We start from the raw sequence: 26,357 nt of genomic DNA, 5'->3' as shown, positions 1-26,357 counted from the left end.
TATATGTATAACTAATTCACTTTGCTGTACAACAGAAACTAACACAACATTTTAAATCAACTATACTCCAATAAAAGATTTTTTAAAAAAGGATATGTGCCTTAAATTTTCTTTTCTTTTCTTTTTTTTTTTTGGTCATGCTGCACGTGGGATATTAGTTCCCTGACCAGACCAGGGATCCAACCCTGGGCCCTAGTCTGGAAGAGCACGGAGTCCTAATCACTGGACCGCCAGGGAATTCCCACCTTAAATTTTCTTTAATCTGTAAATTCCCCCTCCATCTTTTATTTTCCTCACAAGTTTTGTTTTTGTTCTTATTATTGCTTAAAGAATTGTGTGAATTTCCTGTAGTTTTATATCTAGGTTTTGCTAATTTCATTTGTACTTCCACTTTAAGCTAGTCTTCTATCCTCTGCATTTATTGTAAATTGGCTTGATCAGATTCAGTAGGAACTTCTTTTTTCTTTTCTTTTTTTTTAAAGAACACTCTTTCCCTTTCTCTTCACTCATTTGACTCCGCATTCTTTAAACTTATTTTTAATTCAAATATATCTGACATATAACATTGTGTAAATTTAAGGTGTACATGTTAATTTGATACATCTGTATATTGTAATACTGTTGCCATTGTAGCTATAATTAGCATTCTATCCTGTTCTTTAAGTGTAAATGCCAATTTCTTGTAGTGACCCTAAAAGAGTTTACTCCTGTTATTCTCTTACTCCTTTTCTGCATAGAATTTCTTTAAATCTGTATATATTTGAAATTTTGATTGTTTAACTTCATCTCCCCAGTTAGACAGCGGGCTCCAGAGAGCAATGGTCTAACCTAGAGCATTGCACTGTATCTGGTTCAGAACAGAGGCTCAATCAATGCTGGTTATTCATCCTGCATCAGCCTCTATTCCCTGCCCCCCACACCATGCCACCAATTCCCTTTTGAGTAGATGGTCCTCTCTGTGCTGCTGCTCTAATGGATATGCTGCAAATGCTGATAACAGACTGACCTGACTCTCTCTTGTCAGACTGTGACATTGTGAAGTTCTCAGACTCACCTTTATTCTCTCCATGCTCAGCTCAGTGCCTGGTTTAGAGAAGGCTCTTAATTAGGCACAACAAAGGACTCAAATCACATGATGCCAATTTCAGTTTAGGGCTCAGTATATACCTCAAAGCTGAAAAGCAGCCACTAAATGGATGTTAAGCTATAAAAAATAACCTAGACTCTAGGGTAGAGATTTTAAAAAGAAAAAAAAATTGTTTATGGATACTTGGATTCTAATATTTATTCCAATAATAGAGAATAGTTCTGAAATAAAAATGCATTACCTATTTCAAATATATTTTATTTACCATATTGTAAGTTAAATATTTAAATACATTGTATTTTTTTGTTTAGATAAATGTTTTTCAAAAGTTTTTCTTTTCTTTTTTTTTTTAAATCAAAGGAACATGTTCTGTGATAGTAAATGTTTATGGAGCACCAATATGTAACAGATAAAAGTGGAGCAACTCTGGTTGAAAAATAAAACACCATAAGACACCCCCACAGAATCCTCAGGTGCTGAGAAACAGTTTGGAAACTATGGTTCGGTATCATTCTCATGTGGAAGGGACAGCTACTGAGTTCAGTTTTCTGAGGAGGAAGATAAAAGATACACTCTGAAAGATGTTCCCAACTTTGCTACATCCTTCATTTCAAGAAATTCCCACTTGCAAGGACTACTGAAAATTCATTTCTACTTTAGAGCAGTAGTTACAGATCTTTGTCTTCTGATTGAGAATAAATAAACATTTTTTTTTCTGAAAAAAATATCTCTTCTCTATCATGAAGGAACAGTCACAATTAGGAGAATCTTAAGTTCAGAATCCAGACAAGTAAGGTCTATCCTCTGTTCTGTATGACTCAGAAGATGTGGTTAGGACAGAGCATGGCAGTCAGGGGAGATGAGGTGGGAAGGACGATTTTTGATGAATGGACAGGGAGTTGATTTGGCTGTAGATTCTCCAATAATAGTTGCAAATTTAGTTCCCCCCAGCAAGTGACCTTGACCAGTCAAACCGAGTCTTTTCTCATCCTCCTCTTTCCATATTGAATGCATATTACATTTTCATCAAGATCTGTTTCCTATGAGACAGATAAAATGTATGTGAAACATGCTGGAGTTGGAAAGCTTAATTCATGTTGTCCTCTTGAAGTGGCTGAAGACTGGTGCCAAGGACTTTTGGACCCCGAGCAATTGCCACTATATAAGGATTGTGGGTGAGAAAGGATGGGGACTCAGGCCAAGAAAAGTAAACTGAGGTTACTCCCTCCTACGTGCCTATCATTTGTTCCTTCCTGAGTTTTCCACCTCTCACTCTTCACAAGTCTTACCCTACTAGCACACAAACATTTTTAACCTCATCCTACTTAAAACACACAGCTCTTTTGACACTATCATTTTATTTAACTGCTATTCTCTCTTCCTTCTTTCACAGTTCAACTTTTTGAACATAACTTTTTATCCTGTCTAGTTCCTTTCCATTCCGGTCTAATGGTTTTTCTGTCTCCTTTTCCCCACCTAACTCCTAAAACACTGATGTCCCATGAGGTTGCATTTCTCTACTCGTAATCATGCCTCATGCTTTTCTAGAGCAGCTTCATCCATTTTTCCAATTTCAACCTCCACCTACATGCTGATGACTCCCATATGTGTATTTCTAGCCCAATCTTTTTGCCTGCCTTACTGACCCAAGTTTTGGCATATCGGGCTATGCACTTCAAACATAGTAAGAAGTAAACTCAGTGACATCCTTACCAACTTTCACCTCCTTTGGTATTTCTTCTTGAGTTGTGTTATCATCCACCCAGTCATCTAAAGGCAGAAACGTAACAACTACTTAAAACACCCCTTCTCCTTAAACTCCAATAGGTCAAAGTCCTGTGGAGTCAAACATGTACACATCTTGCTTGATTTTGCCTCTCCTATAATTCTACTGCCATTGCCTTATTTCTTGTCTAAAGCATCTCTAATCCGTTATTGAAATCTCTCACTGACCACATTACCTCCCAGCCCACCTATGCTGTTTTTTTTTAATTGAAGTATAGTTGATTTACAATGTTGTGTTAGTTTCAGGTGTACAGCAAAATGATTCAGTTTTACACACACACACACACACACACACACACACACACATTCTTTTTCAGATTCAACCCATTCTGTGTGTTTGTTTTGTTTTTTTTTTGTCTGCATCAGGTCTTAGTTGCAGCCCGCGGGCTCTTCCTTGCAGCGGCGTGAGGGTTCCAGAGTGCGCAGGCTTAGTTGCCCCGTGACATGTGGGATCTTAGTTTCGCAACTGAGGATCTAACTTGTCCCCTGTATTGGAGGGCAGATCAGGGAAATCCCCAACCCATTATTTTTTCTTATTTATTTATTTATTTTTAATTTTATTTATTTATTTATTTTGGCTGTGTTGGGTCTTTGTTGCTGCACGTGGGCTTTCTCTAGTTGCAGAGAGCGGGGGCTACTCTTTGTTGCAGTGCACGGGCTTCTCATTGCAGTGGCTTTTCTTGTTGTGGAGCACAGGTTTTAGGCGAGGGGGCTTCAGTAGTTGTGGCGCATGGGCTTAGTTGCTTTGCAGCATGTGGGATCTTCTTGGACCAGGGATTGAACCCGTGTCCCCTGCATTGGTAGGTGGATTCTTAACCACTGCGCCACGAAGGAAGTCTCCCAACCCATTCTTGATGATGCTTGATGTATGTTACCTCAAGTTGAGTTTCATAACTAGGGAATTTAGTGTCTGTGCTGTGCACACCAGGGTGAGATAGGAAGCAGTTTTATTTATTTATTTTTAATGAAATTACTCTGTTTATTTATTTATTTATTGGCCGCACTGCGTGGCATGCAGGATCTTATTTCTCCGACCAGGGATCGAACCTGCTCCCCTTGCAGTGGAAGTGCAGAGTCTTAACCACTGGACCACCAGGGAAGTCACAGGAAGCAGTTTTAGAGGTTTAGAATTGGCGTCCCCACTGTGATAGCTCTTATCCCACAGGCCAAGGACCCAATGTGGTGGTTACATCATCTGTGAAGTATATCAGTTCCAATTATACATTCAGAGACTGAGAAAATGATCTCTGGATGTCTTCATAAAAACAGTGGGCCTTCTGGAGCTAGACTTTAGCCAGGACTCAGCTATTACGGGGCTCCTTTAAGCCCCCAACCTAACAAAGAGGGGGTCATGATGATAATTTGGGTATCAAAGTCAATTCAGATCCTGTGTCCAATAGTCTTTAAAATGTCTCATTTCTCTTTTCCAGTGTACAGTCACATTGTTAAATGCCTATATATCCCTTTGGAGAAAGACAGGGGGAATAATAATAAGAAATACGTGTTATGGTGGTTACAGGGTCCTTCTTCACAGGAAGCTGGCCATCTCAGCTCTTAGTGGGTTCTGGATCTGAAAATCAGCTCAGGTCTGGGAGCTAAGCAAGAGATGGTGACTTTTTACTAGAATGACTGCCCTTAGCCTCCTGCTCCTCTATCCTTGACTTTGACTGTAGCTGTTAAGAAGCATCCTTTTTCATAATAGATACATGTATTAACTCATTATGTTGTACACCTCAAACTTGTACAATGTTATATGTCAATTATATCTCAATAAAACTGGAAAAATTTTAAATACAAGTAATTGTTTACTTCCACATTTAAAAAAAAAGAAGCATCCTTGTTGGCTTCCCATCTACTTTGCCCCTAGCTGTCATGAGCTACTAACCATCTCCACAGCCTCCTATGAATCAAGCCCCCTTGGCTGCCCTCCAACCCTCCTGGTAATTGCAGCCTCCTGGTTTCTGCTGGTTAAGAGCCACCATATGACTCATTTACTTCACGGACCATAATCCCCAGAATGACATTAACAACCCCAACTCTGTGACTGCCTCACCTACCATCAGCCTTGTCTCAGCAATACTGGTGCTCCCTTCTCCAGCATGTTCCCGTGGCCTTGGTAAATGCTGGGCCCTCCTGAGGAACATTCTCTGGTAGGTGTCTGGCCTCATATAACTTGTCCATCCCTGCAGATTCACTTTCCTCCGCTTCTTTATTCCCTCCTCTACCCTCTGCCAGGGCAGCTTGGGCATTTATACTTTGCTCAGTGTTGGCTGTCACTTGCCCTGGGCCTCTAAGAATCATCTTAGCAGTGAATTTGTCCCACCTCCTGGGATCCTTGCTAGGATATTGAATCCCGTTCAAAGAGAAAATATCCCTCCAAGACAATAAATTCTTTCTTATCTAATGTTGTATTCCAGTCCTTTTGGTCAGTTGCTTTTAAAACCTAACACAAGAATTGCTTCCCTAGCTCCTGCCGAAACATGCTGGCTAATGTCTCCGGATCCTTTGGTGGATATTGTCTGTCCTCCCTTGCCAGGCCCATCACTTCCTCAGCTGGGTTATGCTGGAATATAATTCTCAGTTATTGGCCTAGTAGCTGGGAGAGGAGTTTGGAGGAACTTTTTAGGGGAGTACCTGTCACTGTTACCTTTCGGGGGAGGGGCCTGTGCAGCATCCTCCAGCGTACAGGTAGTGTTATTTCTTACTAGGGAACCACGGACCAGCTCTGTAAAGTCTGAGAATTCACAGGGCTCTACAGAGCCGACACTCTCAGGGGCACCCACTCCCATACCCCCACCGGATGTTTCAGGGTCCAAGATTTTCCCAATCAGGTTGCTGACTTTAGCATAGTAGACCTGCCTTGGCTAAAATTTTAAGTCTCTGTAGCTCTGAGACTTTATCTATTAGAGCTTCTATTTGCTGTGTCCATTTATCTAACAGCAGGAGATGTGGGTCTCTGTAAATTACTAGGGGCTGTTTGGCTCTCACATCTTATACTTCATCTTCCAATGCTTGTTAATGGCCTTCAGTTTCTCATTATCCCATTGATGGACATTAATATGACTTACAAGTAACCAGCCAACTCCACTAACTTTGTAGTTGCTTTTACAGCTATATTTTCCAAATGCCTGAATTACTGCATTTGTGAGGGCATTCCCTTTTACAAGGACATTTTCCCAGATCACCTCCAGTAAAATCTTCAGCAGTTGGACCACCATTGTGGGCCAGGGATTATCCATCCCCCATATAGCACTCAGAATGTTCTCCTTTTGTGTTCACCAGCAGGTCAGTGAGCCAGTTCCAGAATCTCATCTTATTACCTGGTTTTTCCTGACTGCTCCTGGCACAATAGGTATTTGTTCATATGTTCCAAGAAGCAGATGGCAAGAAGGGACTAGGTATGCAAAAGATTCGGTATAGAAAATAACTGCGAATGAAAGTAAGAAGGGAGCTGGAAGGCTGGGAGAGTTGTCAGACCATGATGTAGGTCTGACCTCTCTGAAGGAGAAGGAAGGGAGTATGGGTAGGAAGAGTCTTGAACTGCAGTGCAGTTCTAAGAAAGTTTCAGCAAGGCTGATGAAGAGTCCTTGAGTCTAAGCCATAAGAATGCCCCTGCTTTAGAATCCCTGCTACACTTAGTGGCTGGGAGGAGCAGATGGGAGTTATAGCATAGGTGTGAACTTCACAGCAGTGGTGTTAAAGAGGGGGCCAGTGACCTGCAGTACAGAGTTGAAAGGCACATTTGCATGATCACCACACCATAATGCTATACTCCCTTTGCTTGAATGCCTTGAAGAAAGGGAAGAGAAATAGAGTATACTTAAGTTGGGGCATTCCTCTTCTGAGCACATCAACATTTTATTCTTCCCTCTGAAATTATAATTACACTCAATGATGGGAAAAGAGCAGGGGCCAAATCACTTGGCTTAGAAATCAATTCAGGAAAAACGTTGACATCTGCCCGTAGTAAGTGAGCTGCCGCAAATGGAGAGAAGCTTTATGGAAAAATATTTCCCAACCTATAGACTGTTAAATAGTAAGTGGCTTGTTCCATCACTTTATTTCCATCTGAAGCTATTTTAAATTGAGCTTCTTTCCTCTTCCTGACCAGCACTATTATCAGTCTTACCAGAGACTTTCTGGGTCCAGGACTCAGAAGTGGCAGTAAAAATAGGTAGGGCAACTACAATAGGGTTGTCTGATCTTGAACCTTTTCTTGAATGTAATAGTTGTACAGTCCCTTTGTCTGAGTTATTTATCACAAATCTTTTAGCCATGTCGAGGGTAGTGACCACTGCAATCTTCTTCCCTCTTTTAGGTCTGCGCTGAGGCTTTGCTGGAGTAGCTAATATCAGGTCTCTCTCTCTCTTGCTCTCTCTCTTTTTTTTGGGGGGGAGGGGTTGTTTTAGTTGAGTTATATATATATCTTTTTTTTCTTTTTTTTTCTTCCAGTTGTATCTGGATAATATCTGGTCTCCTCTCAAATGTGACAATTTCTGGACCATTTCTGCTGAGGTGAGCATATTCTGCAAACAGGTCTCATGATCAGTGTTCAAAAGTAAGGTATTACTACCATTTTTTAAAAGATGAACATTATTTATCTTAATAGTTCAAAATAGAGTATGGAGAGAGTAATGTATGGTAGTAGACACTAAGAATAATAGCCTCCCCTTCTCTATCTGTCTGCTTTCTCTGGCCTTGCTTTATACCAAAATTAGGCAAAATGATTCAACGTAAGAATTATGATTTTGTAGCATTAATATCTTCCCAACAAGTGACTTTTAAAAAAATGCACGTTTATACAATCTCTCATAAATTGTTTTTTTCTGGAGAGAATAAGAGGGAAATAAAAGTTAATAAAATGATTCACATTCCTGTCTTTGTTCTGAGCAGCACAAATTCCCAGTTTACTAACCTTGCTATCACTACTCAAATTATGTTGTTGGCACCAATTACCCAAAGTGTTCAAGATAGCCCATCCATAGGAGGCAGACTGCTTGGCTAGGGAAGTATTCTGTTCGGGGCAACTTAACACTGAAGAACAGAAGTTAAGAAAGAGTTTAATAAAATAGTCATAAAGAGCATTTGCATAGACTGTCAATTTATGAAGTATATTATATATATATTATCTCATTAATTCTTATAATCCTGTGAGATAAATATTATGATCACTGCTATTTATTTAGGTAACAGATACTCAATATCAACCATCTACTAAAATAGCACATCTGGTCTCAAAACTAGGTCTTAGACTTGTTACTTTCTTAATCTTTGAGGGTCATTAACACTTTGCCCAACATACATGTGTGTCATTGTTTTGTTTCTATAGTCCCCACTCGCAGGTCAGATCATAGCATTAGATTGTAGTTGAGTTATATTAACCATCTAGGGCAATGAAGTCTTAGAATTTAACACAGTTGACTGTTATCTTCATTTCCTAATACCTTCCACACTACATACAACCCACCTGCATTCCATTAGTGCCTTCTGCTACTTTGCAGAACTCCTTACACACTGCATTCTACTTAAGGCTAGATATTTTCTTACGGAGGAACATACTTAAATGCATTCTTCTTGCAACAAACATAACTATCCCTAATACATTACAACACAATACCATATATCATTTTTCTAGAGTTAGTCTCTCCTGTTGGACCTGCAACAAGCTGCTTTTCCCATGACTCATTGACCCAGAAAACTCATCAAAATCCCTAAAGGATTTTTGCTGCAGAAGGTGACATGCTGATTCTAAATTTATATATAAAGAACTCCTCAAGCTCAATAATAAGAAAACAATCCCCCCCCCAACCCCGCTGCCAAAAAAAAAGAGCAAAATACTTTAACAGCCACTCCATCAAGAAGCCATATGGAGGGTAAATTAATACCACAATTAAGATACCACTATACACCTATTAGAATAGCTAAAATTAAAGTCTGATCATATCAAGTGTCAATGAGGATATCATACGTTTCTGGTGAGAATGCAATATGTCACCACCATTTTGGAAAACTGTGTGAGAGTTTCTTGTAAAGCTAAACATACTTAATGTATGACTCAGCAATCTCCCTCCTTAGATATTTACCCCCAAATGAGTGAAACTTGAATGTTCACACAAAAAACTGTATATGATGGTTTATAGAAGGCTTATTTATAATCACCAAAACCTAGAAATAACCAAATATCCTTCAACTGGTGAATGGTGTAGGAGCAGAAAACTCTTCTAGGTAGTTTGGCTGGTCTAATAATTAAATTGACATGAGACAAATTAACAGGAGAAAATAAAATTTTGTATGTGTGGGAGCCCCATAAAAATATGTGGACTCCCTGGCAGTCAGGTAACTGAGGCATATATACCATCCCAAGCTAAAGAGAAGGGGTAGGGGTCTGGAGCTTCAAAGCGGAGGAAGACAATTCTCAGGAAGACGAGAAGAGCAAATGTTTGGTAAACAAATGTTTGCTCTGCCATGTAGATAAGTCTTTTATTTTTTGACCATGTCATGCGTCATGTGGGATCTTAGTTCCCTGACCAGGGATGAAACTTGTGCCCCCTGTATTGAGAGCATGGAGTCTTAATCACTGGACTGCTGGGGAAGTCCTGTTAATAAGTCTTTCTTATATAAAATATTATCTCTAGTAATAGCTTTCTTCCTAGTATAGGTCCTCTATCTAAATTCTTTGAGACAGCTAAGGGGAAGGTAAAAAGCTCTTTCTGAATCTGCTGGTCCCTGCTTGTCTTCAGCTCAAAATAATCCATATGCCAAAGCCACATTCTGGAGTGGCATATTCTGCTCCCCCTCAATGGATAAACAAGCATGGTATATCCACACAATGGAATACTACTATTCATCAATATAAAGGAACAAATTGGTGATACATTCAAAAATATGAGTCAACCTCAAATGCCTTATACTAAATTAAAGAACCCAGTCTCGGGCTTCCCTGGTGACGCAGTGGTTGAGAGTCTGCCTGCCAATACAGGGGACGCGGGTTCGTGCCCCGGTCCGGGAAGATCTCACATGCCGCAGAGCGGCTGGGCCCCGTGAACCAAAGAAGAAACTATAGGAACAGAAAATAGACCTTTGGTTTTCAGGAGTTGAGGAGGGGAAAGGAGTTAACTACAGAGGCAAGAAGGAATTTTCTGGAACAATGGAAGTTCTAGCTCTTGTGATGGTAGTTACATGGCTGCATGCATTTATCAAAACTCAAAGGATTATACATTAAAATGGGTGAATTTCACTCTATGTAAATAAACCTGACTAAGGCTAGAGAGATTAATTAAATTCCTAAAGCCACACAGCTTTGAAATGGTTAATAAGTGCTTGGTAATTACATATCAGCTCAGTGCAGAAAAGAAAGAGACAAAATATAGTAGAAATTACAGCAGTTACTCTTGGCTGAGTGCCTATCACTTTCCTAACATAATTGTTTTACATACATTATTTTTTTCAATCTAGCAACTTCGCAAGTGTGAGCTGTTACCTTCATTTTAAAAATCAAGTGAACTGAGCTTTCAGGATAGAAACTTGTAAACATATCTAGCTGCCCCCAAAGCTTGGGCTCTTGTGTTTCTTAACAGTAAGAAATAAGTGGTGACTTCCAATCCAGTATGGATAAAAAAGGTAGCAGTTTTAGTAGTTTTAAGAATTGAAATATAGAGACTTCCCTGGTGGTCCAGTAGTTAAGACTCTGTGCTTCTGGGATTCCCTGGTGGCGCAGTGGTTGAGAGTCCGCCTGCTGATGCAGGGGACACGGGTTCGTGCCCCGGTCCGGGAAGATCCCACATGCCGTGGAGCGGCTGGGCCCATGAGCCATGGCCATTGAGCCGGCGAGTCCAGAGCCTGTGCTCCACAACGGGAGAGGCCACAACAGTGAGAGGCCCACATACCGCAAAAAAAAAAAAAAAAAAAAAAAGACTCTGCTTCCACTGCAGGGGGCATGGGTTTAATTGCTGGTCTGGGAACTAAGATTCCCCCATGCTGCTCTGCGCGGCCAAAAAAAAAAAAAAGGAATACATCAAATAAAGTTATCAGAGAAGATTTAATCAGGGCTTTTGAGGAAGAGCAGAACGAATCAAGTTCTGACCTTCGTTTTCCAGTGTTAGAGCTACAGCAGTTCTGAGTTACTCAGGAAATCTTGTCCAGTCTCTGTGACCTTCTATAACCCTTCTCAGTGTTATAAATCTCCCTAATGTATGGGGGCACTCCTCTTTGTCATCCGTCATGGGAAAAAACAGGACCTCCTCAAACTCTACTCTGAGGCCTCTGTATACAAATCCTAGGAGTAGAGTCATGTGACAGATACAATTTCCTCTTTGATCTCCAAACGAAACCTTTTTGTTTTCCCTTTGAGGTAAAATTTACAGTAAAATACACAGATTTTTTTTTGATGTGGACCATTTTTTAAAGTCTTTATTGAATTTGTTACAATACTGCTTCTGTTTTATGTTTTGATTTTTGGCCATGAGGCATGTGGAATCTTAGCTCCCCGACCAGGGATCAAACCCACACCCCCTGCATTGGAAGGCAAAGTCTTAACCACTGGATCTGCCAGGGAAGTCCCAAAATACACAGATCTTAAGTGTACAGTTTGAAAAGTTTTGAAAAATGGTAGGCAACTCCCTAGTCGAGACAGAAAATATTTCCATCACCACAGAATTTTCTCTTTGCCCCTTCCAGGAGATTCTGGCCACTCCCACCCCATGGGTTAGTTGGATAAAGAAGTGGCATCTTATTTACTTTAGGTAGGTGGACTGTCCCTCTTCTTACTCATCTTGATTACCAAATGGTTTTTTTTTTTTTTTTTTTTTTTTTGCGGTACCTCTCCCATTGCGGAGCACAGGCTCTGGACGCGCAGGCTCAGCAGCCATGGCTCACGGGCCCAGCCGCTCCGTGGCATGTGGGATCTTCCCGGACCGGGGCACAAACCCGTGTCCCCTGCATCAGCAGGCGGACTCTCAACCACTGCGCCACCAGGGAAGCCCTACCAAATGGTTTTTAATATAAAATATGATGAAGAAAACACAACATTGTTAATCAACTATACTCCAATAGAAAATAAATTTTTTAAAAAAATGATGAAGAGACTAAAAAATTGAACAATGGAAGTGGTAATTTGTTGATAGACATCAGTTTTAGAATCACTTTTTCCTTACTTTCTATTATCCTCCCTCCAAAATCCCGTCCCATTACAGCTTACCTCCATCTGCACGTCTAAGCTGCCAACATCTCTTGCTAGAAATAAATAACTCCTAACTGGTCTCCTCTAATTCACACCCTCTTCCTCTGGTCCTTCCTCCACACTAGAGGCAAATCATCTTTGCAAAATGCAAATCTAACATTTCAGCCCAGCCCCTTGAACTCCCAGTGCCTCCCTCTATTTTTTAAGATAAAGGCAAAACAAAGGATTTCTCTTGTCTGGGCTTCCATTCCTTTCCAGCCTCATCCAATATCTATGTTCCCTGGTTCTGAACTCCCAACACACTGGCCTTTCAGTTTTCTTGATTCCCACCTCAGGAGCCTCACAACCCGTTCTCCTGGCTGGAATGTCCTTCTCCTTTTTAAATTCTTATTTGCCATTCAATCTGATGTCAGCTCAAAACTCTTTCTCAGAGAAATCTGTCCCTTTAAGTAGTGGACTCAGAAATGAAAAGTAACATCTTTTGGAGCGATTTACCTCCTTCAGGCCATTCCAATCTAGGTTTTCCTGGCCAGGAACAAAAGATGACTCAAGTTAATTCTTCTAAAGAGAAGTGTCTTCTGGACCCATTTACTTCATCTTTTGTCATCTGATGTCTACCCCTTAGTAATAGAAGATCTTTTTCCTCTTCTTATCTTTCAAAAAATACAATTTCAGCTATGTCCTTCAGGTAAGGCTGATTGAAATACTGGGTGATTACTGCCATTCTTAACACTTCGGTCCTTCATATTCTAAAACAGGAGGGTGGCTCATGGGGGAAAACACAAATCCTGCTAAACAGTTTTAAAAGAATTTACTAGAGACCTTCCAAAATTGTATTTTGGAGGAAATTAAACTATGAGATTTATGGCGGAAATAGAAAACAGAATAATGCGTGTTACAACAGAGAAGTTTTTTTCTTTCCAAAAGGTAACTCAAAGCAATTTATTTTCCCAGAGAATATAGATAGACAGGACAGAGGTCTATTTTTTTAATATTGGTTTCCAAGAAACTTGTAATGTGTCAGGCTGTTCTACGAGGTTGTGATAACTAAGTGCACAAAACCGACAGAAATCCTTTTTTTAAAAAAATTAATTTATTTTTATTTTTGGCTGTGCTGGGTCTTCGTTGCTGCGCGCAGGCTTTTTCTAGTTGTGGCGAGCAGGGGCTACTCTTCGTTGCAGTGCGCGGGCTTCTCATTGTGGTGGCTTCTCTTGTTGCAGAGCACGGGCTCTAGGCACGCAGGCTTCAGTAGTTGTGGCACGTGGGCTCAATAGTTGTGGCTCACGGGTTCTAGAGCACAGGCTCAGTAGTTGTGGCTCACAGGCTTAGTTGCTCCGAGGCATGTGGGATCTTCCCTAACCAGGGCTTGAACCTGTGTCCCCAGCACTGGCAGGCAGGTTCTTATCCACTGCACCACCAGGGAAGTCCCCCAGAAATCCTTTTGTATTGTTAGGGGAAGACAAACAATAAATTACAAATTAACATGTTAGAGGAGACAAATGTTATGGAAAAAGAAATAGGGACCCAAGGTGCTTATAGGGCTGGAGAAACAGCTTGTGATTTTAAATAGGGGGTCAGAGTATGCCTTTTTGACAAAGTGGCATTCGAAGAAAGAATTAAAAGAAAGTTTACCATATTGACATGTGGGGAAAAGAGCATTCCAGCCAGTGACAAGGCCCTGAGGTAAGAGCATGTGAGGCATGGTCGAAGAACAGCAAAGGCAGGGTGTTGAAGATGAGGCAGGAGATGAAGGGGCACGGGGTAGAATGCACTTTAGTTAAGGTCTTGGAGGTCATTACAATGACTTTGGTTTTCCCTCTGAATGGGATCCATGGGAGGGTTTTGAGCAGTGTCGTGATCTGACATATTTCAAAAGGGTCATTTCACATACACAATTGAGAATTTTGTTTTAAAATAAAAGCTTTAATTTCAAAATTTTCTAGTTGCCTTTTTACTAGAGGCACTATAATTTATCATTCAATGTAGGACACTTAAAAAAATTATATATAATTTACATATAAGTAAAATACAGACATCTTAAGTGCATAGCTCTGTGAGTATTTACATATGGGTGCATCTAAGTAACTGCCACCCAGAACAAGGTAAGCTCACTTAATTATGCGGAGACAAGAGGCATAATCAGGCCTGATTGCTTCCTTGTGAATAGATTCTTTGGGGCAAGAATATTATCAGTGATATATTGTATCACATCAGGAAACACATCGCTACTCTTACCATTCCTGGTGATGATAAGTTTGAATACTTGGTTAAGGTGTACATAACCAAATTTGAACTTTTGCCTATAAGCCCCATCTTTGCCAATGTAGAAATTTACTTGCGGCACTTTCAAGTAAATTAATTCCATTCATCGAATTAGCATTTTTAAAATGTCCCCATCTCCTTTCTCATCTGCTCCCTTAGGGCTGGGAATCTTTGGAGAGTTAGCCACTTCCACTTTTGGCCGTTCACAGGCTTTTTTTCACGCAACCCTGTAAGCAGGAAGCATGGAGAGTGCAGAGTGGCCCAGAGTTCAGCTGTCAAATAGCACCGTGGAGTTGATTTGTAGTCACTTCTCTATCATTAATTATAATCATAGCTGTACCCTTTTTACTGGTATTGTGATCTCACTGCAGGCTTTTCATTAATACTTTATTCCTAAAAAGCAAAGGAAATGTTTTAGAATCAAGACGAAATATCAAGTTGCATTCTTGAAAATAACCAAGAAACCCACTCCTGGAATGCCAATAAAATTGCCCTTGGGACTTCCCTGGTGGTCTAGTGGTTAGGACTCAGTTCTTTCACTGCCATAGCCCCAGGTTCAATCCCTGGTCAGGGAACTAAGATCCTGCAGCTTGAGCTCCCCGCCCACCCCGCCCCACTTGAGGCTTCTATCCTCTGCCAGCTGCCCTAGATCTCTGGTGTTCAGTCATCATGACGCCAAAAGTGGGTCCCCAGCGAGCCAACAGAGAGCACGGGATGAAGCCCAGGATGATTCCTGGACAATTACAGGCTGAGGAGATGGATCCCTGGGAGCCACGTCTGGGCTGCTCCAAGCCCCTCTATTCAGAGGGATGGGCTTCTTTCCATCCTCCTCCTCTGCAGGCCCCTCTCCCAAGCTAAACCCGGAAACACAAGTGGCCCAATTTAACAGAAAACACATGGCAATCCCCTCCAAGCATCCTACTGCTCCCCTCCTCCATTTGTATCTTTCAGAAAATACCTCCAATTGTAGCCTCTATTTCTCTCCTCCCCTTATTCAACCACCCCCAAATTATCTATATTCTTTATTGCTTTGAATCCCTTATCTTTTCCAAGCAAGTATGTTACCTCTACCTTCTTTATAAGACAATTTCTCCATGCAAATTCTCCCCACTGACTTCATATTTCAGGTTTTCTCCTTGTTTCTTTTGTCCTTTAACATGCCCCTAAAACACTGCTGTTCCTTGAAGCTCTGTCCTCAACCCAATGCAACTCTTCTCCTTATCAGTTACCAAAAAACCATCTAGAAGCCAGGTTTTTCTTACTTCCTCCTTTCCATCTAGACAATTCTTCCCTTAAATTAAGAAACCTCTTCTTTGATACCAGTCATCACATGGTGATACAGTTGTTTACGTACCAGTCATCCCCCTTAGACTGTAGGCCACCTAAAATAAGGGTTTTTTTGCCAGTCATTATTTCTGTGTAGTGCGTATACCGGGAATATAGTAATTATACAATTGGTTACTGCTCCAAAAGTATGGGTCTCCAGGTAGAAGCATTATGCCTTGACATAAAAATGCCCTTTCTCCTACGAATACACTTACTCCAGTAAAACTTGTTGTGAAAATCTTTATTGACAACTTGTGCTTGAAATACAGGGCTAAATAAGATGAATATGTATCTCCTCTTTCCCCCAACTAAAACCCAGATGCCCACTTTTAGTGTGTAGAAGGGTACCAGGTGGTTACCTGTGCACGCACTCAGGGCACAGCATGTTGTCCTCCAGGTGTGGGGGAGGAAGATTGCCCGCAGGCGGCAAGAAGAGCGCAGACACCCTCCTTCGTTTTTCAGGCACCCAAGCCTGTCCGGCATGAAATTGTAAGTGAACCCAGCCCTCTGTGTTAGCAGGGAGACCTCTCCCGTGAACCACACACCACCAGACCCCTGGGGAAGGAAAGAGAGGTTCAGTACTAGCATAGCAAGACCAAAGTCTAAACTTTGAGTTTGCATCATGGCCTTTGATGCTACTGTCTTCCTCAAGTGTCAGCTCCCAGATATGAACCCTGAAACCTAACTTTCTCTACCCTGTTCCCCTTTAGAAAATAATGCAAAAACAGTTCCTGTTAAATATTTTTAAAGAAACAAAAAATATATCTGGATGTGTAGAGGCAAGTGGGTAGATGACACTGTGGCTGGGAGGGTGGCAAAGCTTTTCCTCTGCCCATCTTAGCTTTTCACCTGGGACTCTAACAAAAAGACTAACAAGGGGAAAACAGTGGATGAGTTCATGCAGTGCACATAGTGCAGGAAAAACGCAAAAACTAGCTCAAAATGGCAGCTTAGAATTCCATCTTATGTAACATCTTTGACAAAGAACAATACATTTGCAAAGAAATGACAGGACAAAGGGAAGCAGTTTTAGGCTCCCAAGGGTGGCAAACAGTGAGAAGGTAAATATATGGGAGTAAACTAATGGATGAGTTTTCTTTGCTGGTTGCTCTGGTGCCCACTCTCAGTGGATAAGTCTGTCTCCAACAAAAGGAGAATAGATAATCCTGCCTTAGGCTGAAAAGGAAGAGCTTTTTTGGGTTTGCTGCTTTTTGATTGCCTTCAGCTCAAGATTTTTATGGCAAAGAGGCAGATTTTGGGGTGATGTTCTGGTTTCCTTCAATAGAAGACTAAACCAGAGTGGTCTGGGAAGGCCCTCATAAAATAAGTTCAGAGGTCTCAACTCTTTTTTTTTTTTTTAGCGACATCAGTGGTTTAATGGATGGGGGATCTTACATGTCTGAAGCAAGATCCTGGAGCAACACCCCACTATGTGCAACAGACAGTGGGCAGGGCCTGGCCCCAGGCTTTGCTCCCAAGGGGAGGGGGAGGTTACCAGTTATAGGGGGACAGGGGTCTCAACAGGCATTGTAATGTGCTAACCAGTGCATGGTCTTCATTTTATCTCCTGTAACTCTCACAATAACATCATGAGGTAGGTATTATTATTAACCTACATTACCACGAGCAAACTGAGAACTAGATTAAATAACAGTTAATGCCACTTGACAGATGCTAGAAGATCCAAGGCTTTAGCTCAGGCAGTTGACTTTAGAGACTGCTTTTACTTTTAATTCTTTAAAGGAGGCGAAAAGAAATGAAGCCATATTTCTATCCCCTTCTGATGACCTCATTAATTTAGATCACTGGTTCTCAAAGTGTGGTCCCCAGATTAGCCATGCCTGGGAGATTGTTAGAAATGTAAATTCCTAGGGCCTACCCAGACCTGAACCAGAAAAATGTGTGGATGGGGCCCAGGAATCACCAGGTCTTCAGATGATTTTGATAATACCCTGAAGTTAATCAGCAATTAATATCAATTAAACTTATTTTCCCACCTGAACCAGAAGCAGTTCTTAGTAATGAGCTTACCACAGGTCTCTTGTGATTGCGCTGACTCCATCTTCATGGCCCTGGCTGTCATTTTGCTCCAAGAGGCAAACACAGCTCCTGTGTCAGAGGCAGAAGTTGATACAACTTCCTGAAGAGTAGGAGCTCCTTCAAGGGCAGGTGCTTCCTCCTCAGGAGGAGGAGCCACTTCAGAAGACATCTTTTCATCAGAACATTCCAGAGGTAGTTCCCCCTTGTCCATCTTTGATTTTCTTCTCGATAGTGATAGGATCCTGGCCTCCTGGGCTGTGGCAGGAATGTTCTACATAGAGGGTTTAAAAGATTAAAGACAATTCTTCTACTCACCTTTTTTTTTTTTTTTGCGGTACGCAGGCCTCTCACTGTTGTGGCCTCTCCCGTTGCAGAGCACAGGCTCCGGACACGCAGGCTCAGCAGCCATGGCTCACGGGCCTAGCCGCTCTGCGGCATGTGGGATCTTCCCGGACCGGGGCACAAACCCGTGTCCCCTGAATCGGCAGGCGGACTCTCAACCACTGCACCACCAGGGAAGCCCCCTACTCACCTTTTGACGCTAAAATAGGTGATTAGGATGAGAATAACTAAACCTTCGACTTGGCCAAATTCTCTACAAATTACTCACTTTTTGATGAGGGTAGGCATGTTCACAGAGTCGTTTATATCCGTCTAGTTTCTAAGACAAGAGAAAAATGAGTTAATAATCAAACTGAGACTCGTAGTCTTCCTCCCAAGAGCATCACCTCCTACCCTGGACACTCACCGGGCCTTTGGTGCTCAGTTTTAACTGCTGGCACCAAGCGCGCACAACATCCCTGTGAATCAGATTGACAGGCGGCAGTGTAGAAGGTAAAGGAGGAATCGGCATTGCCTTCTTCTGAGGTTTCACACTGTCACAACATTGTGGCATTTTTCGTGGACAGCAAGCTGAAGGAGAATGAGATAAAATTAGCAACAGTTAACTTTTGTGTAGCCTTTTAAAATGTCAAAAGTACAATCACTTTTAGTTCTGATCCCCACTGTAAAATTAAATGACTTGCCAAAGACCTCGTAACCTTCAAGGGATAGAACCTCAAAACTAAAACTGACAATATTTCTGAATCCCTCAGTATTTTTACTTCCTAAAACTCCCCACTACTCACGCACACTTGCTCTTTTGTGAGAGCTCTAAACCACAGACCCTGAGGAGGTTGACCTAGAGATTGCATTTCCGATGCAGGGAATGATAGAAGTTTTAGACCTGTGGTCATAACTACTAGGCCATGCCTTGCCCTCTCACCACAAAACAAAATAAGCCACCCAGAAATGCTACACAATGACTAATACCCATAATTCTGGCAGCCCATCTCACTAGGGCAGCACTCTGGTCTCCTGCTTCACCTCACACGCTCTCACCATTCAGGAAAGACTGATGCTAATGGTCACTAGGTTTGACTGAGCGCCCATTACAGTCAGATGAAGTGTAGGCTGTTTACCTAATTCTTCTGTGTAAATTACAACTGACCCTCCACCCTGACCTCAATCCAACTCAGCAAGGTAGCTACTTTCCTCATATTTTTAAGACAGGAAGTAGAGTTTCAAGGATGGGATTTTGAATGTATAGGTCTCTGTCCACAGATCATTGCACATTAAGATCCTTAACTCCCAGAATCTAGAGTAGGCAAAATAGTGATTAGAACCAGGAGGTGAGATTTAAACTAGGCTTCGAAGGAAGTGTAGGATTTGCAGAATACAGGACTGAAATTTCTTCCCTACTTTTTCAGAAAAAATCCCTCAGTCTTCTCAAACCCAGGGAAATAGGATTTAAGGAACTGTAGATCTCTTACCTCTGTTATTTTTTATAGATCTTTTTCTTTTGGTCCCCTTTGCTGAGGTTTCTAGTATATCTGGTTTACCAGAAGCCCCCTGTCCCTCTTCGGCATCTACTGATGTACCTTTGAATTTGCAACTCATATATTCTTCCTCTGTCTTCTTTGTGGAGTTGCACTGGGGATAGAGGAACCAGAAAGTCACTCCTCTGGGCATCCAACCCACCACATACACTACCTGACTTATGACACCTCACATCCAAGGTACCAAGATAATCATTGAGCTCCACTGGCAACATGGATTCTCTTCTGAGTATCATCTTAATACTCAGGTTTATTTATAAGAAAGGGAAGCAGTGATAGAGAAGTGGAAGGCCAATCTGAAAGTATGAGAAAAGGGGAATTCCCTGGTGGTCCAGTGGTTAGGACTCAGCACTTTCACTGCAAGAGCCAGGGTTCAATCCCTGGTTGGGGAATTAAGATCCCACAAGCCTCGGCGGCAAGGTCCAAAAAAAGAAAAAAAACATATATATATATATATAAATAAACAAAAGTCATAGAAGAAACTAGCCTCTGCTTTGGAGAAAGCCCTTACATCACCCACAATATCCATTATCCCTCACCTGGAAGGTTTTTTTTCCCCCCTTTCCCCATCCCCCCCCATTTACCTCTTCCAGATAAACCGTTCCCATACTATTGCCCCAAGCTACAAAACTACTTTCCTTTCCAACCTAGTTACTTTGCCTGAAATCACTCAGCTCCACACACACCACCTTCCCTTATATTCATATCGTTAAACCCTTAATCCTCTTTCAGAATCTCACTTCAAGTGTTAGTTCAGCTGGTAACCTTTTCTCCACTTTATAGACCAATACAAATCTACTGCACATTGCCACATTCCTACCACTTGTCAGTTGCAGTTTTACATTTGCTTGTGTGATTTGATCCATGTCTGGTACTCCATTTGATTATAAACTCCCCAAGGGTAGAATTCCTTTCCCTCTGGTTGTAGGCACTCAATAAATATTGGTTAATTCAAAAGAAACAAGAGAACAGTGAGAATAAAGCTGTTTGATACAAATAAACAACATTTTTTGAGCCTATAGTTTCCATCAGGCATTGTTCCACACCACAGACTCCTTCCTTCTTTTAATCCCCACAGCAATCCAGCAACAATCTATTATTTTGTTTTTCAGATGCAGAAGCTGAGGCTCAGAGGTTACATAACTAAGGGCACACAGGTAGGCACTTTCGATAGAAATTAAACCCCAAGTCAATATTAAATCCCAGATTTGCTCCCCTATCTAATCCTATCACCTCCAAGAAGGGAGTACAAATTATATTTTTGCATCTCTATAGCAGGTTTACATTCATATTCAAATCTCACATTGGCATAACACTTACACAAAGTGCTCACTTTGTACCTCACTCACTTTGGGGCCTCCCAAAAGTCTTAGTTAAAATTGGGAGGGCAAAAAATGGCCTAGCTCTAGGAAAGAGACCCGGAAAGAGGTCAGGCTGCACTGGCAGAGGGGTTCAATTTTTCTCAACAAAGCCCCACAGCCTGTCTGACTTCAGCTGCTGTCCTCGGTGCTCCTCAATACGTCTGGTTTCCCATTGTTCCTTGGCCCTAACGACCCTCAGAAAAGATGAATCCAGATGCAGCAATTTTGGTCTCGAACCTGTGTCTGTAGAAGCGAAATGAAAGGATCTGGTCCAGTATACCAGGGAGCAATTATACCCAGGAAATTGATTTTTTTTTTCAACAAGTGAAAGGAAGGAAATTCTAAGGGACCTTCTTTTCTCCTCAAAAGAGGGAGTAAGTGTGCCCAAGAGAAAGAGAAACACGAAGATTGACAAAGACAGACAAAAGCAAACCCGTGCAGATTGTACTTACCTCCTGGTTCTTTGCACTCTCCATGCTCAGAAATCTCAAGCTTGATAAAACAAAGACTCTCCTTTCTTCTGAAATGGCCCCTGGTCCAAGATTGCTCTTTTAAAGGCTCCTCCTCCTTCCGGCGCCCGTAAGCACTTTTCCTTTTCTCCTCCCCTCTGCTCCTTCCCCTACACCCTGTGAAAGCTAAACTTGCACACTTTCTTATTCATGAATGACTATTGTATGAATGAATACATAATAACATTCCGGGCCCTTTCCTGTGAGTTTTTTAACATTATTACGGAGGGTGTGGTTCCGGAGACACTGGGAAGTTGAAAATTCCTTCAGAAAAATTCCAAGGGGAAAAGAAAAGTTGCTAGAGACTTCTGAAGGGGACGTGTGACAGGACTGAATGCTGAAACTTGTGGAAACAACAGAATTCTGGGCCGAACCAGTGGCTTGAAGAAAGCAAAACTGTTTTCTTGTACCATATACGTTTCATTTCTTAAGCAAGTTACTCAACTTATTAAAACTTCAGTTTTCCATCAGTACTACTAATAACTAGAACCGTCCCATCTGCCAGCAACTAACAATAATAGTTTTAAAAGTCCATTGAGGGGGCTTCCCTGGTGGCGTAGTGGTTGAGAATCTGCCTGCTAATGCAACTACTGACCCCGCGCACCACAACTACTGAAGCCCACGTGCCTAGAGCCCTAGCTCCACAGCAAGGGAAGCTACCACAATGGGAAGGCTGAGCACTGCAACGAAGCTCCCGCCCACTGCAACTAGAGAAAGCCTGTGCACAGCAATGAAGACCCAATGCAGCCAAAAATAAAATAAAAAATTTTTTAAAAGTCCATTGAGTATTTGTTTTATACTAATTCTGGGTTTAAAGGTTCACAGCTATTATTATTATTATTTTCATTATTAATTTTTTTTCTTGGCTATGCTACATGGCTTGCGAGATCTTAGTTCCCCAACCAGGGATCAAACCCATGCCCCCTGCAGTGGAAGCATGGAGTCTTAACCACTGGACCACCAGGGAAGTCCCACACAGCCATTATTTTATTGTTCTCCATTTCATAGATGACAAAAGTGTGTATAAGATTGTGTTGGTAACTTGCTTGGCACAGTAAGTGAAAGAACTGAAATCAAGTTTAGGTTTGCCTGATTCAAGTATTTCATTGAATCATCTTCCTTTTCCCAATGTAATTGAAGGTAACATTACGGAGTTCTAAATTAAGAGATACTAGGGCTTCCCTGGTGGCGCAGTGGCTGAGAATCTGCCTACCAATGCAGGCAACACGGGTTCGAGCCCTGGTCTGGGAAGATCCCACATGCCGCGGAGCAACTGAGCCTGCGCGTCTGGAGCCTGTGCTCTGCAACAAGAGAGGCCACGATAGTGAGAGGCCTGTGCACTGCGATGAAGAGTGGCCCCCGCTTGCTACAACTAGAGAAAGCCCTCGCACAGAAACGAAGACACAACACAGCCATAAATTAATTAATTAATTAATTAAAAAGTTCACGACATATGTTAATATTTAGCTAGTGTTGATGAATTTATTTAAAAAAAAGAGATACCTAATCCTGGGCAAGATATAATCCGTGATTTGTGTGTTAATAGATGGGAGTCTGTGTTGAGATTATAATTTAGAAATTCTTAGGCCAACTGCTATTTGGGGAAACACAATTCTAAAAGAATTGCACCTGGAATTCCCCAGTGGTCCAGTAATTAAGACGCAGGCTTTCACTGCCGTGTTCCCTGGTTCGATACCCAGTCAGGGAACTAAGATCCCACAAGCTGCACGGCATGGCCAAAAAATAAAAATAAAGACAAAAAAAAAGAATTGCACCAACCATTCAAAAAAAAAAAGGGTTAAATAATGTCCTATATATTCAATATAAAGAGGATTAGTACAATTTAAAATATTTGAGCATAATTAATACTACTGAATTATTGAATGAAGTAAAAATCCAAATATCTTTTTATCTTATATATACATAGGTATTATCCAAACAAATGTAAACTATTCAATTATGACCCTTGAAAAGGAGGAAAATTTCCTACATTTGGCAGCTTGCAACAGGGGTTTAGACTTCATGGAGGAAGTCAAGAAAGTAGCAGATCTGAAGGACCAGGTGAGCTACCTAATTGAATAGAGGAAGGTGGGGAGGGATCAGCCCATGTCTGTTCTGATGGGGAGGAGGAGAGTGTAAACTGAGTCTGGATAGTTTGGCCTTTTGATCTGTAGGCTAAGAGCAATGGAAAGCTATTGAAAAGTTCAAGATAGCTGTGGGGATGGGATGGGGGTGAGTGAACTCCGATGAGCATATTTTCAAGGTCTCTCAACTACAATGTGGAGAAAGTGGAGATGAATCAGCACAGACCCTGGAAGATGAGTTAGGAGGTCACTGAGGCATTTTTAGGCCTGTGAAAACTTGTGACTGGGTGGCGATGTAGAGTTGTGGTTAAGAAAACAGACTCCAGGGACTTCCCTGGCAGTCCAGTGGTTAAGACTCTGTGCTCCCAATGCAGGGGGCACGGGTTCGATTCCTGGTCGGGGAACTAAAAAAGAGCAGACTCCAAAGCCAGACTGCATTTGAACCTCGACCTCTCCTCTTCTAGCTGTGTGACCTTGGCCAAGTTGTCTAACACCTCTGGGTCTTTCCCTTTCTTCACTTGTAAAATGGGGGTGATGAAAATGATACCTCTTGCTCAAAGGGTTATGGGAGAGTGGAGTGGGCTCTCACATGTTCCAATATATGGTGTCTGGCACAGCACGTGTTGGATCAATGTTAAATGTTTCTATTATTAGCATGTTGGAAAGGAAGACAGATTTGAGAGATATGGGGGTATTTCTGCCAGGTTTTCTTTTGTCTTTATGTGTATTTTCTCTTCCCTAAAAATTTTGATTGAATAAAATGAGCTGAGTTAATGAGGCCTATAGTTGTTTACCTGGAGGCAATGATGCTTAGAAAGCCATTAATCTGCATTTACACTAGATGAAACAGGATTTTATCATACATAGCCACCATTTCATATTTGATGGGATAAAGAGATTTTGTGGGAGGTGTGACTGTGGAGGCTGGCTGGAGAATTTGCCTGAATCTCTCTACACTGTGTATTCCTAGAAGTGCTGTGTCCAAAGTTAGGCTTATTTAAAATTTACGCATAACTCAATTCATATCCAGAGAGATTTTACCAATTTAAAAGTGTATGAGAACACCTCTTTCTCCATATCCAAGAGACTGGTACTTTAACAAGTACACTGGAACTTGACACACCTAATTTATGACAATGTACCTTTTAAATAGTATCTCTTATAGTGGGAAATTATTGCTCTTTATTAGGTTATTTTATTTTAAGAAACAGGACAGTCATTTAGAAGTAAATCTAAACAGTAAAATAGGCCATCAGCTTTGTTAATAACTTTGGTTTAAAAAGGGAAAAGTTGGAGGTAGCTGGTAGAGCTGATAATGAAATAAAAAAATAAAAATAAACCTGTCTCTTTATAAACTATCTCTCTCCCAACTTCTCTCCTTCATTTCTGCCTTCCTTTCTTTGTGTATTAGGCACTGGTAACAAAATGGTGGTTTTGGTCCTTAATTTCTTCACAGTAGAAGAAGTTCCCAAAATGTGAGCAAACCTAGTGGTGTGAATTATACACCTAGTTTTCTTTGGCATCTACTTTAAAGAACAGGATGCTTTGTGCTAATCAGGGCAGATTTACCATGAAGCTACTAAAGCTTAAGCTTTGAGTACTTGACTTGCACTGGCCCATCCCAAGTTCCTGTGAGGGCTCTAGCAATTGTGCATTCATAATTTTATATTCTTTTTCTTAAAAAGGGAACTCCAAAATTGTATAAGCTTCAGACCTTATAGATCTGACCCAGTGATTATACATAAATACTGAAATGTTTGCGTAAAACAATAACATTCCTTGACAATCTCGCCTAATATGTTCTCCTTTTGCTTCCCCTTCCCAGCTTCCCCTCTCTCCTCCCAATTAACTACTCCAGGAGAATCATTACTCAATTATTAGGCTTCTAGCTTCTGATCTTCCTGTATGTGCTAAGTGCCAAAGTAATTGTGTGTCCTAGGGCCATTATCAGCCCTTATGAAATTTAGTATACATCTGAAACCCATGACACTTGGAGCTGACAAATTGCAAAAAAGCATCCACTCAACGGGACCAGTTAGAAAAAAGTTGCCACTTTCTCCAGGCTAATGCAGCTCTGAGTGAGGCCACAGGGATTGACAAGAGGCTCCTGAGCTTTATTCCAGCTTCAATTCACATCCTTTCTCTGGAGCTTCCCTATGGAGACCACTACTTGTACTATTACCATGGCAGTTCTGTATGCCTGGTTTATTTCAAATATGTTATTGAGGACATCTTCAAAAGCTTTTTGAAGCCAAAATAAATTATATCTATCAACACTCCAGGAGATTCATCACTGCCTTGGAGGATATTGATGTTTCCCAAAGCTTGTTCTTCACCAAGCCAACTGATAGTGTCTGTAGAGAGGTGAACGTTGATTTCCCAAGTCTTTGTATGTTACTGGGGAAGAGAGGCAACTGTGAGCCTGTAGGCCTTAATGAACCTATTTGAACTGAAAACAGAGAAATACCTGGCTCTGTACTAGTCTTTGTGATCACATAAACTCGCCTGGATAGAGTGACCTACTTCAAAGTAAAGGAAAGAGAATACAATAGGGAAGAACATTTTGTATTCTAGTACAAATTAATCACTAAAGGGATGTTGCCCATAAGCTTAGACTATACATAATCCCCATCTCTGGGAACCCTGTCTCCCAGGTAATGACCATTAAGCTAAAATACCTTTGTTTAGCTCACAGGAAACACCTTGAACAGGTCCACCTGTGAATGACTACAGGGAGGAAGAAATTAACACATCTCCTCCAGAGGCTGACAAGGAAATGTTTACTCCCTCTCCCTGTAGCATAAAAGAAGCCAGAATTCATTTTTTTTTCTTTTGACCATGTCATGTG

General features: G+C 41.3%; 1 protein-coding gene across 1 annotated transcript; it reads right to left on the bottom strand.

Moving 5' to 3' along the window:
* Nucleotides 1-14,674: 14,674 nt before the first annotated feature.
* On the bottom strand, nt 14,675-21,392 carry DPPA4 (developmental pluripotency associated 4; the record flags this gene model as incomplete). The annotated part of the gene is made up of 7 exons (XM_082624362.1): nt 14,675-14,705; nt 15,998-16,193; nt 17,670-17,949; nt 18,289-18,339; nt 18,427-18,590; nt 19,490-19,649; nt 21,369-21,392. 7 exons carry the CDS (start codon nt 21,390-21,392, stop codon nt 14,675-14,677), a joined length of 906 nt encoding a protein of 301 aa, XP_082480488.1.
* Nucleotides 21,393-26,357: the final 4,965 nt, after the last annotated feature.

This window comes from Mesoplodon mirus, assembly GCF_964341445.2.
Source record: "Mesoplodon mirus genome assembly, chromosome: 6".
In the NCBI taxonomy this organism is placed as follows: domain Eukaryota; kingdom Metazoa; phylum Chordata; class Mammalia; order Artiodactyla; family Ziphiidae; genus Mesoplodon; species Mesoplodon mirus.
This window is presented reverse-complemented; position numbering and strand designations above follow the sequence as displayed.